General features: G+C 42.7%; 2 protein-coding genes across 3 annotated transcripts in view; one reads left to right on the forward strand and one right to left on the reverse strand.

Annotated features, from left to right (window-relative positions):
- Arfgef1 (ADP ribosylation factor guanine nucleotide exchange factor 1) overlaps positions 1 to 8,125 on the forward strand; it is a 96,063-nt gene extending 87,938 nt beyond the window's left edge. Inside the window, exons 35-39 of one of the 2 annotated variants that reach the window (XM_005361885.2) lie at positions 2,118 to 2,257; positions 3,641 to 3,809; positions 4,822 to 4,960; positions 5,973 to 6,090; positions 6,718 to 8,125. In XM_005361885.2, the coding sequence (XP_005361942.1) occupies positions 2,118 to 2,257; positions 3,641 to 3,809; positions 4,822 to 4,960; positions 5,973 to 6,090; positions 6,718 to 6,882 (731 nt within the window). In that variant the 3' untranslated portion in view covers positions 6,883 to 8,125. Of the gene's footprint in view, positions 1 to 2,117; positions 2,258 to 3,640; positions 3,810 to 4,821; positions 4,961 to 5,972; positions 6,091 to 6,717 lie in introns of those variants that run through there. The other variant, XR_003378252.1, reaches the window with a different exon arrangement.
- Positions 8,126 to 8,360: 235 nt separating this feature from the next.
- Cspp1 (centrosome and spindle pole associated protein 1) overlaps positions 8,361 to 17,278 on the reverse strand; it is a 104,658-nt gene continuing 95,740 nt past the window's right edge. The window contains exons 28-32 of the mRNA XM_026786826.1: positions 15,653 to 15,699; positions 13,957 to 14,020; positions 13,124 to 13,233; positions 11,300 to 11,438; positions 8,361 to 9,738 (exon numbers count right to left, since the gene is read on the reverse strand). Coding sequence (XP_026642627.1) covers positions 9,524 to 9,738; positions 11,300 to 11,438; positions 13,124 to 13,233; positions 13,957 to 14,020; positions 15,653 to 15,699 — 575 coding nt within the window. The 3' untranslated portion in view covers positions 8,361 to 9,523. The remainder of the gene's footprint in view (positions 9,739 to 11,299; positions 11,439 to 13,123; positions 13,234 to 13,956; positions 14,021 to 15,652; positions 15,700 to 17,278) is intronic.

A 17,278-nucleotide genomic window follows, 5' to 3' on the forward strand; every position in this document is an offset into this window, starting at 1 on the left:
ATGGATCCCTGTCTCCATGGATCGCCTTCAGAATTGTCCATTACCTTTGCCCCAAAATGATTTTTTGACATCAGTTCAGTTTTGTTTGCTGAAAGCAAATAACACATAGGAAAGACTATACCTCTTTAGAAAAGAAGGTGGCTTTAAACGCTTTATAACACTGGCGTCTATGTGACCAACTAGATGGCTCAACAAGTAAAGTCACTTGCCACCAGGCCTGATGCCCTGAGTTTGATCCACGGGAACTCTATGGTAGAAGGAAAGAGCTGAGTCCTAAAAGTTGCCCTCTGGTCTCCACCTGCCAACACACACATGTATGTACATGCACAGTAAACAGAAGATAAATGGAATGAAATTTTAATTGAGACTATACTCACTGAGCAGTGACTATTTACAAATAAACAGCTGAGTTTGATTTCATACATTCAGAATGTTGTCAGACGCCACCCATGACTAGTTACAAAACTTTTTCATCACTACGGAAAGAAAATCCCATAGTCAATGAGAAGCCACTCCTTATTCTCCCCTTCTCTATCTCCTGACAACCACCGTTCTGCTCTCTGTGTCTGTGTCTCGGCTCTTCTGTGGGTTTTACATGGATGAAATCATACAGTGTGTGATCTTGAGATTCGTCATAGTATAAATCAGTAACTTACTCCTTTCTATTACCGAGTTAACAATCCTCTGTGTGTTTGTGCACGTGGATTATGAGTAGTGCTAGTGGGAGTATTTGTGTCCACACAGTCTAAACACCTCTTGTCAGGTCTTGTGTAAATGTACCTGAAAGTAGAATTACTGGGCTGTATGCTAATTCTTTGTACCATCTAAAGAACCATGAAGCTGTTCATGGTAATAACACCATTTATATTCCTACTGAGAGTCACAGTGCAGCCTATCTGCCAAACTCTGTTTCTGAGAATATCTAGGTACCACTCAGAGCTCTCCCAGCATCCTAATGAAACCTCTTTTCCTTAAACACCTGCCTACCACTCAGCCCCTTCTGGGGTCCAAGTGCTACCAAAAGACTCTGGTCTGGGATGTTTCGGCTAATAAAATAAAGGGGTAAGAATGCACAGTGCTGGCCATCACTGTAGCAAGGGGGACTTTGGGCCTCGTGGGGCTCTTTGTTTTTAACTTATCTTCAACCATAAGAACCAAATACTATATAGAACAACATTTCTAGAAAAATATTTGAACAGGAAACTTTCAAATGTCTCAGTAGTTAAGTTTAACTTGCAAAAAATGGTACCAGAGAGGGAATTTTATAGTAAATGCTCTTCATATTAGAAAGAAACTAAGGGATTACAAATCGGCAACTGCTGGAACTCTTGCCCCTGGTTGATTAATAAGTAATTCCTCTTGGCATCTGTTGCTCATTAGAACAGGAACCAGATGTGGCCTTGCTGTCTGACCCTTCCCTTCTCAGCCCCTCCATCTGCACCTGCCTAGCTGCCTGGTTACTGAAAAGCTGTGCTGTCCTTTGATGCCATCCTAGCAGGCTGGTAGACTGAGCAGTGAAGTTTGTCCTAGCTGTGGAGTAGAAGGCTGTGTGGGGAACACTTCTGAAACTGGGTTTAGTGGCAGTGTCCTTAACCCACATGTTTATAATTTGTTTACTGGTGTATCAATTGAAAATAAGCATTAGTTTAATCTACAAACACATGTGGACCAAGATAAACCTGTTGGACAGCTAAACTACAATATCCCATGGTTTGATGAGAATCCTGGCTATCCATGTTCTGTTTTTGTTGATTTGGGTCCTGGGGTTTCCTTATACAGGTTTTCATACTTTAAAAGAATAGACTTGGACATTAGGAAAAGCTACTTATTTCAATAATAACGTGAATTGAAAGTAATCAATTTGAACAAGTACACTGTTCAAATCATGAAAGATATTTCCACTTGTTTAAGTAATTACCTTCTTAAACATTTCATTGATACAAAGTGAACTTTAGCAAGTGGTATCTATGAACAAAGGCAGGATATCTTCTTCAGTGTGAGCTATGCAAATGACCTTCATACACAGTAATGTTTCCTTAGCGTTGTAATATCATAGAAATTATAAAGGATTCAAAATAATGTTTTGTTTGCATGTGCATTGGGGGGTTTCCTCACAGAATTCCCAGAACAAAAATTGTTTGCTGCCCTGTTGATTAAATGTGTTGTGCAGCTGGAACTCATCCAGACCATCGACAACATTGTGTTCTTCCCAGCCACAAGTAAGAAGGAAGACGCAGAGAACTTAGCTGCAGCCCAGGTGAGAACCTGTGACGGTGGCAGCTTGCCTGTGAGAGGAGGGAGGCGGCTGCAGGCTCTGGCCTCAGACAATATTCAGGCTAGAGATGTCATTTGGAAGACCTTCATGTAGTTGTCATTCCGAGCCATGAGCTCATATCATGAGGTATAAGAATGGCCATGGCAGAGAGGGAGAGCCAGGGAGTGAGCTCTGGGGCCTATTCACCACAGTTGTCAAGACAGTCAGTAGAGATGCCATGGAAATCAGTGAGTCCCAAAGAGGAAGAAGCAAGGTCAGGTCAAAGTCAAGTAAAACAAATGTTTTAAGAAGGATTAACCAAGTGCTCTAGATGGGTCACATGACATTGATAGTTCACAGGAGTTCATAAGCTTGACATTGAACTCAGTTTAACACTGTGGGTGTAAGAGGAGGAGATGGAGAGTGTATATATTGTTAGTTAGCTCTGTTAAGGACTTTTACTGTGCAAAGGTCTGAAGAAATGGAGTAGTAGTGCAGGAGCATGACAGGGTCTCCCAGGTTGGTGGTATGTCAGCGTGCTTATTGATGAGCACGTCCCACCAGAGAGAAAGCCAGGGTGGAGGGGGAATAGGTACTATCCTGTATTTCTGAGCGGCTGGTGTCAAGAGTGGAGCCGTCTGCAGTTACACTAAATAGTCCACTTGTGGTGGAGGGGTAGGCAAAGGATGCAGTTAGGAAAGGTGTGTGCATTTGAGGGAGGAGGAGTTGTTGAGAAGAAAAATCCCACACCATGTGAGGCTGGGAACAGTGCTTTTTAGACACAGGGTGTGTGAGCACTTGAGCTGGCCATCGAGAAACATGGAGAAAAGCTGGTCTAGGCCTGTTGCCCTCAGTCCTACCACCTCTATGGATGCAATCACAGAAGAGGTAATTTGCCATCAGATTACCAGAAAAAGAACAGGGATCCTGCAAGAAAATAATTAAAATCATTATTCAGAGATGCAAAACTGCTTGAGGTGGCCAATGACCACAGGCCTAGGAGGACCAAAGCCTGGTGTCAGGGTTCCAGGAAGGTCTGAGACAATGGGAAGGCACATGTTTTCTACTTTGTTAAGATAAATTTGCTCATGTCTTGGATAGGAGGTGGAAGCTGTGGAGATGGCTCAAAGGTTAAGAGCACTTGCTGCAGTTGGCAGAAGACTCAGTTTGAGTCCCAGCACTCCCCTCAGGCAGTTCCAGGTGATCCAGTACTCTCAGCTCTGGCCTGTGTGGGCGGGCACCTACGTACATGTAGTGCACATATAGATGAACAGGCATACACATAGATACACGGATAGTAAAGAGAAAAGGGCTAGGGGAGAGCGTTGAGTTTTAAGTTTACTAAAACTAGTTTAAGTGTGTATTGTGGTATTTTGTTTTCCAAAGAGAGATGCGGTAGACTTCGATGTTCGTGTTGATACTCAAGACCAAGGAATGTACCGTTTTTTAACATCACAACAGCTTTTTAAGCTACTGGACTGCTTATTAGAGTCACATAGATTTGCAAAAGCATTTAATTCCAACAATGAACAGAGGACTGCTCTGTGGAAAGCAGGTAGGCCATCGTGTCTCATAGTGTCACTGAGAACACACTGACATGTGGTTGCTGGAATTTCCTGAGCCAAATAATCACCTGAGTGTGTTCATCCCCCACTCAGTCCCCTCAGTAGCTGACTGATTTGTTTTCCTCAGATCATGTAGACTGCTTTCGTATTGCAAGTTGGCATAATACAGACTCCTCCTTTGAGAGAAGAACTTAAGTCCAGGTTCCACATGAACTCTACCATCCCTATTAGAATGACTTTGTTTCCCTAGGAATGGCCTTCCCTTGGAACCAAAAGGAATGATGTGCATGAGGAAACTACATTTGTTTTAGGAAATTTAGCAGATTTGAATAAAAAATAAGCTTTGTATAAATTACATTCAAGAAATATTTGTGCCCATTCATAGGAGAAGGTTCTTAGAACATAGCCAGAAAAATAAAGAAGGGGCTGTTTCTGCATCCAGTAGAATGCAGGCTGCTATGTAGTCCCTGGCTTTTTCAGCTAACGTGGCTTTATCCTCTTCCCTTTACAACCCAGTCAGAGAACAGATGCTGACATCTGACTAGGACATTGCTGTGAAGGGCACTGCTTCTCCTCTGCCCTTTCGTGTTTCTGGCTTGCAACAGCCCCTCCCTCCCTCCCTCCCTCCCTCCCTCTACAGCCTCTGATTATAGAGCCCTGCCATGAGCAGAGCTCTGCACCTGCTGTTTTGCCTGCAGGGCTCCAGGCGTAATTCTTTAGGAGTGTTTGCTTTCCCAAATTATTTTATATCTGAGGTTTAGAGCAGTGGTTCTCAACTTTCCTAAAACTGCCACCCACACACACACAAAATTATTTTCGTTGCTACTTCCTAACTGTAGTTTTGCTTCCGCTATGACTCATGTTGTAAATATGCGGCCCTAGAGGGTGGCACCCACAGGTTGAGAAGTGCTTTGTAGGCAGCCAGTGCTGTCTCCCCACAGGCTGTTAGACCCTTCTATAAGGTGCCTTCCCCATCTAACTCCAGAAACTTCCCCTCTACAGGCTTCAAAGGCAAGTCCAAGCCCAATCTTCTAAAACAGGAGACAAGCAGCCTGGCCTGTGGGCTGCGCATTCTCTTCCGGATGTACATGGACGAGAGCCGAGTCAGTGCCTGGGAAGAGGTCCAGCAAAGGCTTCTAAAGTAAGGCTCGTGGATGGTAGCTGTGTGGACTAGAAAAGGGACAGTAGTGGCAGCAGATGGCTGAACCTTTAGAATCTGGAAGATGAGTATGAAGATTAGCATTCAGCCCCTCTTCCCTGCAAGCCTGGCATCTCCCCTGTGTCACAGGCTTCCTGTGGACTCCTGTGCATGCTTCCTGGTGTCTGGACCACAGCAGCACCCAAGCAGGTCAAGTCTAACATACAGGAAGGACAAAGGAGAAATTTTTATCACTCAGAAACTTGATCTTGACTCCTTCCAGTGCCTAAGATAGGTCTTTGTTATAAAGCAGTCGTGAAAAGTGACAGGTTGCCTTGTCTGCCTGCATTTTTTATTAAAAACCTATTTGGAGATTTGTTGTTTTTTTTTTCTAGGTTTTTCAAGACAGGGTTTCTCTGTGTATCTTTGGCTGTCCTGGTATTCTGTAGACTAGGCTGGCCTCAGACTCAGAAAGATCTGCCTACTTCTGCTTCCCAAGTGGTGAGATTAAAGATGTATGCCACCACTGACCAGTGGAATTTTGATTAGTTGAATTTGTTTCATTCTGTTTTACTTCATAAGTAAACTTAGCTTGTGCTCGGACTGAAAGGCTGTGTAGGAAAGGCTGTGTATGCATTGCTCTTCGTGCCCCGAGAGCAGTGGTTCAGTGCATGTCTCACAAGTCACTGTCCAATCCCCTATGCATGGACAGAACTAATCAGGGGCAGAAGAGGCTGACCTCGCAGTCACGAGTTTCAACCCAGGTCTCACCAGCAGGCCTGCACACCTGCTCTGTCACTCAGGGGCTCTAAGTGAGGGACAAAATGGAGATGTGGGTTTGTTCCTTTAACGTTTTCTTCCTAATTTGAAAAACAAGTCTTGTTGCCGAGTTAATAAAAACAAATAGGATCCAGCCAGTTCGGCAGTAGTTAATATTCCCTGCCCTCCTTTGTCTGGAACTCTGAGTGCAGACCAGTAGGTCTCAGTATATAAAACCCAGCCTTCTCTTTTGCAGCGTCTGCAGTGAAGCACTGAGTTATTTCCTCACTCTGACATCCGAAAGTCACCGGGAAGCCTGGACTAACTTACTTTTATTGTTCCTAACTAAAGTTCTAAAGATCAGTGACAACAGGGTAAGTATGAGGCTCCCTGTGCACCCCTGGCCCTTGCACTAAACCTAGGCTATGCACACTCACTCTGTTTTCTGATCAGCACTTCAATTAGAACAGGAAGTAGAATCCCATCTGACACAACTGATAAGATCCTCAGCATTGAAATCCCCATTATGACCCCTGAAAACAGGCCTCTTGCCCTGAGCCTCTGCCTTACCATGTCTGATTCTTGGGCCTGTGCACAGGCTGCATCCAGCCTTTAGTGTATTTAGTAGCTCTCCAGTTAATCAGAGTGAACAATTATGCCAGTAAAAATAAAAATTATCTATATGGAAATATAGGTTGTTTTCCTCTCTAGCCTGCTTACTTTTGCTCAATATGCAGGAAAGTGTGTTAATTTATTAAATGTCACATATGTAAATAGAAAATGTTTTTTTTAAAAAGAGTAAAGAACCAAGTGGCCTGGGCTTGTGCACATTTTTGTTGTTTTTAATTCCTTTCACGCTTTCAGTTGTATAATCCATGTCCTTAATACTTGGGCAGACCCTCCTCTCTACGATCAGGGCTGCTCTATCTTTTAAAGGCAGCTTAGCTTCTGTGGTTTGTAATACAAGCGGTACTGATGGAGACATTTATCTCCTCCCCCAGTTTAAAGCTCACGCATCATTCTACTACCCTCTCCTATGTGAAATTATGCAATTTGACTTGATTCCTGAACTTCGCGCTGTTCTTAGAAGATTTTTCCTGCGAATTGGAATAGTTTTTCAGATATCACAACCATCTGAACAGGAACTGGGAATGAACAAGCAATGATGAGAACTGAATATTTTTCTGTTGGTGTTTACATTCCTCTGCTCTACAAAAAGGACCCTGGAGCAGAGGTTTCCTACTGAAAAATTGTTTCTCTGAATTGCAGTGTCTGAGAATTAGTGGTAAAGATGCTTGCAGCTAGAACTCGGTCGGAACACTCCCTGCGGTCCCTTTAGCAGTCTGGTGGCCTCTCTGTCATGTCGGGCAAAAAGCCTGTTCAAACAGTGTCAGGACCTTCACGGGTCCTTCCCTGTCCTCTGAGCAGGGGGAGCCCCACACACTTTTGGCAGGTACGGAAATGAAACTTACCCAAAGAAGTATAGATATAAAGATGGAACTTCTGCAAGAAGTACAACTCAGGAGAGCTGTATTTTGAAGGATAAAATGTTTATAATTGGGGGGAAGGGAGAAAATTATTGCTCATGGTAAAAGATATTTAGCAACTATGGTATTCTTACTCTGAAGATTTTTGCACACTCAGGCTATCTGAGATACTGGGAATCATCATCTTTCTGTGAAAATGTACAGAGATGCAGGTCTGTAATATAAAAATCTTAAACATTGTTCCTCCTGCACTGTTTGATTTCTTTATTTTCTTATCTACTTGCTAAATACCCATAATATTTTGTCAAATGCACTAAAACATTTGGGTTGAACTTTGTCTTTTGAGGGGAATGGTCATTTTGAGGGCTTAATATGATCTAAATCTGTTGTGGCCAGTGCTTGTCAAGATCACAACAGGAGGGGAAACCACCAAGGTAGGAGACATCCATGCTGACAAGAACTACCTGTGACATACTCCTAGGGCTTTAAAGATGAGCCATTAAAGTAGATAACTTTTCACACAGACTGAAACTTGAATCACTGCAAAATGAATCTAGGTTGCTGTCACTTTTTCTTTTGGGTGGCGGGGCTTGATGTAGATTTTATTCTATGTACAGAATTTAATGTTGAATATATTAAAATAACAAATCTGGCATGGTTTGGGGAGGTTAGATTTACTGGAAATGTATTCATACTGTGAATTGTGCTCTGATGGTTAAAACGAAAAGCTTGTCAAGCATTCCATATTAACGGTGGATGTAGAAAATTTTTTCAGATGGATAAAATGTATATGGTACAGATGTAAAGTTTTCTATGTAAAAATTCTGTACAACTTTCTGTACAATATTGATTCTCATCTGGCATATCTAATCAGGTTATAGGTCAATAAAGTTTTTGAATTATTTCATCAGTGCAGTTAAAACTGTGTAACCTACAGCCCTGTTTTCATTGATGTTTTTTAAGATTTTTTTTAGCTACAAAGACACTTTTTTGCAGTCTATGCATTAGGTCCTTCACATTAATCCTAGGAGATCCAAAAGCGTATTTACTAATCAATCAGAGATAAGGCTATTATTTATTTACTATGAGACTGGAAAAGGTTCCCCCTGTCTTTGGGGAGTTTGTAATGTGACATTTTGTAAAGGAGTCAATCTCAGCTATGCGATTAGTTAATTTCAAGAAAGGAGATGTTGTAGCCTTTGCCTCCATATCTCTTTAGAGCAGCCTTGTTCAAAGCAGGATAAATGGTAGAACTAAAAGCCACTTTGCTGTCTGCTGATCTAAGCCATCTCCTTATATGACTGGCAGTAGCATCCTCCCTCCAAAGAGAACACAGTCCTTCTTACTGTCAGTCAGACACTGACAGGAGAAAACTTATCAATAGAGCAAGACTGAACATAAAAAACTGCATGTAGCCCCAAACAGGAATACCAGAAATTTCTCAATTTTAGTAAACTCTTCTGTCCCTGGAAAAGTCAGAGGCAGTGGCTGGGTTGTCTTCAGCTGTCATCATGGTGTGTACTGAAGACACTAATCCAAGTAAGGAATATTTTCTAGAAATTGAGCGAGTTTTTTTGTGAAGTATCATTTACTACTGATTAGCCCAGGGTCTCGGGAGTGGGCAGAAGACCACTGCCTCTGTCCTTTCCGGGTGGAGCTTTTTAGCCTCTAGAAACCTCAATTCTACTTCAAGTAAAGAAACTGACATTGGTAGTTCATAAAAATAAAACTTTATTTGTATCAAGAAATAGTGAAATCAGATAAATTAATAGCTGAGTATGCTTTATCAACATTAAAAATAAAGCAGAGGCAGAAGATGTAACATTTAGTCATGGCTCATGGAGGTAAGATGGTCACAGCTCCTTGACTCCTATGGAATCTGTAGCTACAAAGGTCATGAGAATGAGTAGCTTGTGGGTCGCTCATTTACATAGCAGCTGGAACAGTCACACCTTAGAACTTGTTCAGTACAAGCTAGCAGTGGCGAGTGTGCTATTGAAAATGTGCTCTGCTTCACAGTCCTGTTAGCACTAATCTGCCCCCTTAATGGCGAGCAGAATTGAATGCACATATGGTAGTTGAATCAAGAGTTCATTACCACTCATGTCAAAATTGCAAAAATAATTCTATACAATCATGTTATAAATCAATAATCAGGGATTTTATATACATTATATATGTAACATATCATCATGGGAAAATACACTTTATATATAGATAGAACATAAATAACTAATATTTAGGTAGGGCTACAAGCAAAACATTCAAGATACAGCTCCTTACACCTAAAAGGCACTGCTGGGTCTAGAGAGGGTTTATTTTAAGCATGCGCAGCAGACAGGTCCTGCCAAGTAAAAGTGCCTGGCTTTCCAGGAACCCGCTGCTGCTGCTCCTCATTCAGCTGCTCTGCCATAAACCGTTTCAGAGTTTCCGAGGTGCCCGGGCGGAGCCAGGGCTCAGTTGCCACAGAGTTGGATCCATCCTCACCCAAGTGTCTCATGATGTCATCAGGGTCGACCAGTGAACTCTCGTCATCTACAGGAGGCAAAAGAGACAAGTCGGGTGGCCCGTGACATACACAGTGAACCTATAGTCCAGCCCATTAGAGCTCTGCATCTCTTTACAGAATCACAACTCCTCCCCACAACAACTATCCCTTTGGCAGTAGGAGTAGGAGCCCATGCATGAAAGGGGCTCTGTTGGGGGTGGGGAGAAATAAACTAACTCCATGGCACTGCAGCTACAAGAACTTTGAACTGTACCAAAGGAGATTCTACCAAACATGAGACATTGACTGTAGAAATATAGACTATCTTATTTCGTGTCTGTTACCATTAGGAAAAACAGTGGACATGACACAAGACTTTAATTTAGCAGAGTTTGGGGAATACTTGTCCAGCCTTATAGCACTGATACAGGCATGTCAAAGGTCATTCGGAGGAAATTACATCTGCACTAGTCTAAAATGGCCCATGAAGAGGGGACTTGTTCATTAGCCACATCTGATGTTACTTATAGTCTATATATTTGACTTAATAAATATAAAATATGAAAAATCTGTCTTCCTACCCTGTGATGTCAATTTCTTTTTCTAAAAAAAAATGACATCTCCTGGCCTGGGTTAGCTCAGCAAAGGGGTGTGCACTCAGTTAATGGGCAATCAGTCCACATCGTACCACAAAGCTCCTGTTTGAAAGGACAGCGTTAAAACAAATAGTTTAGACGTCGAGAACCTGAAAAGAATCTTAAGCTTTTCTATCTCTTCTCAGATATATATAGCCTTCTGAAGTATTAGTTCAAGTCTGATTCTAAAACAAAAGGCGATTTTAGGTACACATTAAGAGAAAATGCTTTTTCATTATCTTCACTATCCCATGTTTTCTACGATATGAAATGAAAAGTACTATTCCCTCAGTTTACTGTGTCTGCGTATTTGGTGGAAGAGTGTTTACTGGACTAGAGAGGTTAAAAAGTTGTGACAACAAAAATACTGCAATGCAGTTTAACAGACCAAAGACTTCTGTAAACAGGCCACCCTCCTAAAACAACCCTGACCATCATCCCAGGGACTGGCAGCCTGTTTTTTTTTGTTTTGTTTTGTTTTGTTTTGTTTTTACAAAGGATATGACACAGGCTGCAGAGAGGTCTGAAGCTGCCCTGTGCTTCATGGAAAGTTCCATCCAGAACCATTCATAGAATCAGCTGGTTGGCTTTGAATATTAACTGAAAACTATTTTTCTTTCTTCCTGGTGCAGAAAGCCAAGTAAAGGTAAATTTTTCCTTATAATACTACAGACTTAAAATAAGATGTGTCACTTAAAACCCAAAGCTTCTGATCATTCCTTACTTCAGTGAGTAATTCTAAGTTGGCACTTTCCCTGATGAAGCACTGAGGATGAACTTCATACATACCACTCTCCTGGAGCTGCTTAGGTTCTGCTCTTAAAGGGCACCTTCTAGTGTCAATAATCTGCTGCAGGGTTAACCTCAAGCCAGGATTAGCAGGCTAGTTATGTCCTTGACCATAAAACTCAAAGGATTTCAAAATTCTCATTTCCTCCAGATGTGCACTAGCCAGTGAACATCTGCATGGTACCTGTGTTAGTGGGTTTCTTCTGATGCTCATTTAGTCTTCTCATTCTGTCTTCATTTCTCGTTCTAAGCTGATCGATATTTACACTGGAGACAGATTTTAAAGAGAGACCATCTGGTGGTATATGGAGCCGACTACTATCCTAAAAGAGAATTTAGAAACACTCCCAACAATCAATCAACATAGTTTTACCCTGGATTAATACACACTATGAAGAGCAAAAGTGTAGCATATGGATCCTGTCTCCTGTCTTTGCAAGGTCAGGTGAGACTGTCAGGGCTAAGAAGTAGCATTGTGATGACATAAATGCTGGCAAGCTGAATAAGGTTCAGGAATTACAGGGCACAAAAGGAAAACACGAACAGTAGTAGCTGAGGGTTAGTGCTCAAGATAGTGTGTCACTGCCAGGACAGACACACAAAGAGATAGAAGAAATTAATCATGCTATTTTTCTTAATAAAGACCAAACAAAATGCAACAGGGAAAGAAAACAGTCTTTTCAGTGAACGGTGCTAGAGAAATAGTGTCTGCATGCTAAAGGAAGATTCAGACTCTAGATCCCATATGCAAAACTAGCTCAAGTATATCAAGTAAATCATCATGGTTTTATATTAAACTAATTTCTTATGTAAGACCATCAGAAATCCAAATGATAAAACTGGCAATTTGGACCTTATTAAAAGTTAAAGTATCTATGCTTCAAAACCACCAAGATGATAAAGAACAATCTTTTTAATAGAAAACATTTGCAAATCTAACATCTGAATGAAATGTAGAAACCCTAAGTTTCACCAGTGAAGATACTACACACAATTTAAAAATGGATAAAGGGTCTTCAAAGCAGATCCACAACAGGCTAGGAAGCACATGGGATAGTCTATGACATGGGAATTTTAGTTGCAAGCAAATGGAGAAATAGGAAATTCATATACTGCTATAAGTTAAAAATGTTTGAAAATGGTGACCATGTTTTGGGAAAATCCTTCAAAATGTTAAATTCATACAGTGATCAAATAATCCAGTAATTAACAAAAACCCATATGAGACTTGTACATGAATGCTAAGAGCCATCCTAGTCATGACAGCTAACATGTGACACTAACCCCGGTGTTCATCACCTATCGAATGAATAAACAAACTGTAGTGTCTACACATGCTCTAAGATGGATGGCCCTTGAGGAAGAACAAGAAATATTTATTTGAAATATGCAGGAAGACAACATGGACCAATACTGATTAGTAGTTACCTAGGGCAAAGAAATGTGTCTACCTGATAAGGCTAGCCACGCGATTATGCTAGTTAGCAGACGGTTCTTGAGCTCCTGACTACTAGTGTATGTCCTATAAATGGGAATAAAGAGCTTCAGAAGCTGTCCAAAGTTGTCTACCCAAAGAGGAAGGATACCATCAGAACACGGTTTGTTGAAGCCTCCAACGCCTTGTATTAACTACACTGTAAAGCTGTGGAAAAGAACATGGGTTTGAATCTTAGCCCTCTTACCTATCAGGAAACTCACTTGACCAAATGGAGCTGCCACCATATTATGTTATTTCGAGGCCAACAGGCTTATGATAAACGCTATTGGTTGCTTTGTGTGGCTTCACTAAAGCCCATGTATAGGGAATAAGATAAAGGATGAGGTACTAAGGTTAGCATTTGTAGGGAAGGATAGCTCTGCCATTTGCAGAGATACGTATGTACCGTCATGAGAGCTACAGGGGCACCACAATAACTGACAGCAGAACCAAGACGCAGACCACACCCACTTTTCAAAGCAACCCTTGAATCATCTAAACTGAGATGCGGAGGGAGACAGTAATACGTACAGAATCTAGTCCTTTCAGTTTGTTCCTCCTGCGCTCCCTTGCAGATGGCAGCTGTGGCGGTGGAGGGAAGGCCTCCTCTTCAATGGCAGGGTAGGTCTCACCATAGGCACCTAACGGGGCCACACAAAGAGATCTTGAATTTTAGAGCTAAGGCTCAAGACTCTGAGGTCTTTTCTGTAAGTGCTTTATGGAGATGCTATTTAGTATACACGTTCAGTGATTTCTTCAGTGAAACTGCAGTTGGACAATTATGACTATCTAGAATTTCCACCATCTCAAATAGCTCCCTATGCTCACTGGCAACCACTCCCCAGGCCCAGTCCAGCATTCTGTCCCCTAAGATTGCACAGAGTGGAATTCTACAACACAGTCCTTTGTGTCTGAGGCTCGTGCACATCTCATTATATGGATGCATCACACTTCGCCTCTGCACTTGCCAATTGGTGAATATTGCTACCTAGTGGCACCTGAATGATACCACTTGAGGAATCTTCAGGTCCGTCTCTGTGTGGACATGATTTCTTTGGGATGGAAACTAGGAATTACTGACAGGTGTTATGGTGACTGCTCAGCATTTTGTGTGGCTGCCAAACGACTCTCAAAAATGGCACAGCAGTGCACACTCACAATCTCAATACTCAAGAGGAGGAGGATCAAAGTTTGAGGTTGTCCTGGGCCACAGTGAGTTCCAGTTCAGCCTGTGCTACAAAGAGAAATCCTATCTTAAAGGTAGATACGCGTGCGCGCACACACACACACACACACACACGTACACACGGGAGGGGGGAGGGGGTAAAATTTAACATAACACTGGTTAAATTAAATACACTCACCAATAAAAGCACTATCAGATTCCAGTAATGAATTTTTTAAAAAGTCGTTAGTGTCATCTCTGGGCTAAATTTAAAAAAAGAAAAAGAAAACAATAGTCACATGTTAATGGCCAAATTTTTAGTCTGGAGTAGGAAAATACGTCACACTAAGAGACAGCGCAGGTGTCTACTCTAACCCCCAACAAAACAACAAAGAGATGACAGGGAGGGCTGGTTCCCTCCTAACAACCACATTCTAGTATCCAGCCAGCCCCACCAAGACTCCAGACAGCAGGAAGGCCTGATTTCACCCTGCTTGAGAATGACATTTACTAACTCCTTACTGCCCTCTTGTGGTTGTCCATGAAAAGCATATGAAGCCGTGAATCAAAATGTTGAGCATTAAGTGCTACAGAGGTTCTCCTGTCTCGAGTGGGTCAGAGTAGTCTGCTTCCTAAATTCTTCCGTGCTAGGAACTGGGGCTATGTTACCAGTTCTGAAACGTGGGTAGATGACAGTCCCATGGAAAGTAGGAAAGATGCTGTCATACACACACTAGCCCTTGGCACAGCAACCTCCACAGGCACACTACAGGCGTGGATTGACACACTGTAGGGAAAACCATGAGCTTGGGCTTACTGTAGTGAGATCCCAAGTGGGAAGTTATACGATATCCACTTTGTGTGTTATTAGGAGCCTACAACTTCCATGTGATCTCGGCACTGATCCGACATGCTACTGATGGATTAAGGCAGTGAGTTCACTTGCTCCTGCTGACTTTTTTTGTACACCTCACTCTTCCATATAGTGAACTAATATCTCCTCTGACCACCACTGAACTCCTGTGAGTCTGCTCTCCACGGGAGGCGTCTCATCACCCGCACTGTGGATGGCCCGTCTGCTCCCCACTCACCCTTGCTCCAGCCTCCTCTGCTCAAGTCTTCCTCCAGGGACTGCCCTGTTCTCCAGTTACCTCCCCCATAACTGAAAGTCCAGCCGGGCCAACCCTTCAGCGTCCATCCCCTGCTCTCGCCTTCCCAGCAGCACCTCAGCAATATGCCCCTCCTCTCAGAACACAAGGCAAGCCTCCAGGGAAAAGGGATTTTTTTTTTAATACTCTCCAAGACTCCTGTACTCTGAACACACAACAGTTTCTGGCCCACGGAGCAGATACTTGTTGACGCAGCCTTCATACAATGTCACTTCAGGGGCCACTCTTGTTTATCTAATGCACTGCCAAATCCACTTCTGCTGCTAACAACTCTGCAACCAGTGTGGCCGGGCTCGACAACAGAGAACTTGTCAGTTCTGTGTGTTATTTCCCTTAGCCTACCATCACCCTGGCACACATTCCTATTTAATAGACAGTATACAGAACATATATGCCAAACCTATCTGGACCTTGTAAATAAATACTGAGTCTCTGAACTGATCCTCACAATAAGCACTGGGAAACTGAGGCATAAAAATTAAACAATCTGCCCACCTCCCCCAAATGACACAGCTAACGACACCAGCTCAAGCCACGTGGGTGTTATTCTTACCCATTACAGTCAATTTTCTCCACACATCTTAGCCACAGATCTTTAGACACTGCACTTGCAACTTAAATTACGTTTTAAATATAAAGAAGAATAGTATGGACATGTTCAAAATCTAGAATATCATTTAACATAGGCCCCAAAATCTAACTTGAAAATGTGAATTGGCTGCTTACCATTCTGTGCCCTTGTCCTTTCCCGCTGTAGACGGTGTCCAGATCAGCTGTAGTCAACAGAATAACGGGCAGACATTTAGAGAAGCTTAACAAATGGAATACATTTCGGATCTCCTATTGCTATAGCTTCTACTGAAAATTATTTTTACCTCACACACCACACCAGTCTTAGAAATGATGCTACTTGCTCATTAAATCTTGTATCTATACTGGTAAATGACTCACTAATAAAATCTTTGTGAACTTTGATATTTAAGAAAAAATGAACACAGGATTTCTTCTTTAACCCTCTGTCTTGCTCCTGTAGTCTCTGCACAAAGCCATGCTTAACCAAGGGTTGGAGTACGCTAAAACTGTGGGCAGCCAGCCCTAGGTCAGTAGCCCAGGCATCTGCAGCACGGCAGCTTTCCCACATGGGAGTAAAGGCTGCAGTGATGGCCCACATCCTTCCATCTTCATGACTTAGGCAGATGGATACTCGCAGTAAGAAATACCTGTACCTATCTGGGAACCATGTTAGTCTTAGATCCCACAAAATCAGACTTTTGACACTTAAAATTCTGTACCATGAGGAGGGATGCTGTCTCTTGTACAGTGATTGTCCAAGTCTTGATCTACGAGCTCAGCCTAAGGGGGTCAGATCATTTACTCCTGCCTGTCACACCTCCCGAGCTCAGGGACCTTCCTTGGATTCTGCAAGCCATATCAGTCCACCAAGAAATGGTCTTAAGTTTCCAAAAACTAACAAGATCAAGCCTAATGACTCGTTTTCTTTGGCCACTCTCAATGGCCTGCAGGCTGGCAAAGAAGTGGGATACAGGTAAAGTCACAATGTCCATGTGTGCTCAGGAAGGCCCAGGGATGCTGAGACAACACCACCCTTCCTCTGTGCGCACTGACCCTGTGTGCACCTGCAAGCTCCATGTGGCTGTAGGCTTAGATCCCTTTACAGTGTTCACACCTGGCCTCTGACTTCTCTATCATCAGCCCCTTGAGAGCGGCAGCCTAGCTTGCTGCCCACCACATCCTGTTAGTGTCCTAATATCATTTGACTAGATTTAGATAACTGGAGAATTATACAAAAACATACACTCAAATCTGATACTCCACAGATTTTTGTCTCTCTCTCTCTTTTTTTTTTTTTTTTTTTTTTTGGTTTTTCGAGACAGGGTTTCTCTGTAGCTGTGGAGCCTGTCCTGGAACTAGCTCTTGTAGACCAGGCTGGCCTCGAACTCACAGAGATCCGCCTGCCTCTGCCTCCAGAGTTCTGGGATTAAAAGTGCACACCACACTGTGAACAGCTGTATCCCAAGAAGGGATACATGATGGCCCTTACTGGGCTAATCAAAGCACGCTATGAAATGTGTTCCTTTCCCAACTCTATGGCAAAAGGCTTACATGAGCATGGAGCTGCCAATGCAATGGCCTGCCTGGGATTGAATTCAATGCAAGAGACAGTAAAAGCCAAAAAGGAGCCCGGCGATGGTGGCGCACGCCTTTAATCCCAGCACTCAGGAGGCAGAGGCAGGCAGATCTCTCTTGAGTTCCGAGACCAGCCTGGTCTACAGAGCTAGTTCCAGGACAGGCTCCAAAGCCACAGAGAAACCCTGTCTCAAAACACCAAAA

The sequence above is a fragment of the Microtus ochrogaster genome, linkage group LG5 (genome assembly GCF_000317375.1).
Source record: "Microtus ochrogaster isolate Prairie Vole_2 linkage group LG5, MicOch1.0, whole genome shotgun sequence".
Classification (NCBI taxonomy): Eukaryota; Metazoa; Chordata; class Mammalia; order Rodentia; family Cricetidae; genus Microtus; species Microtus ochrogaster.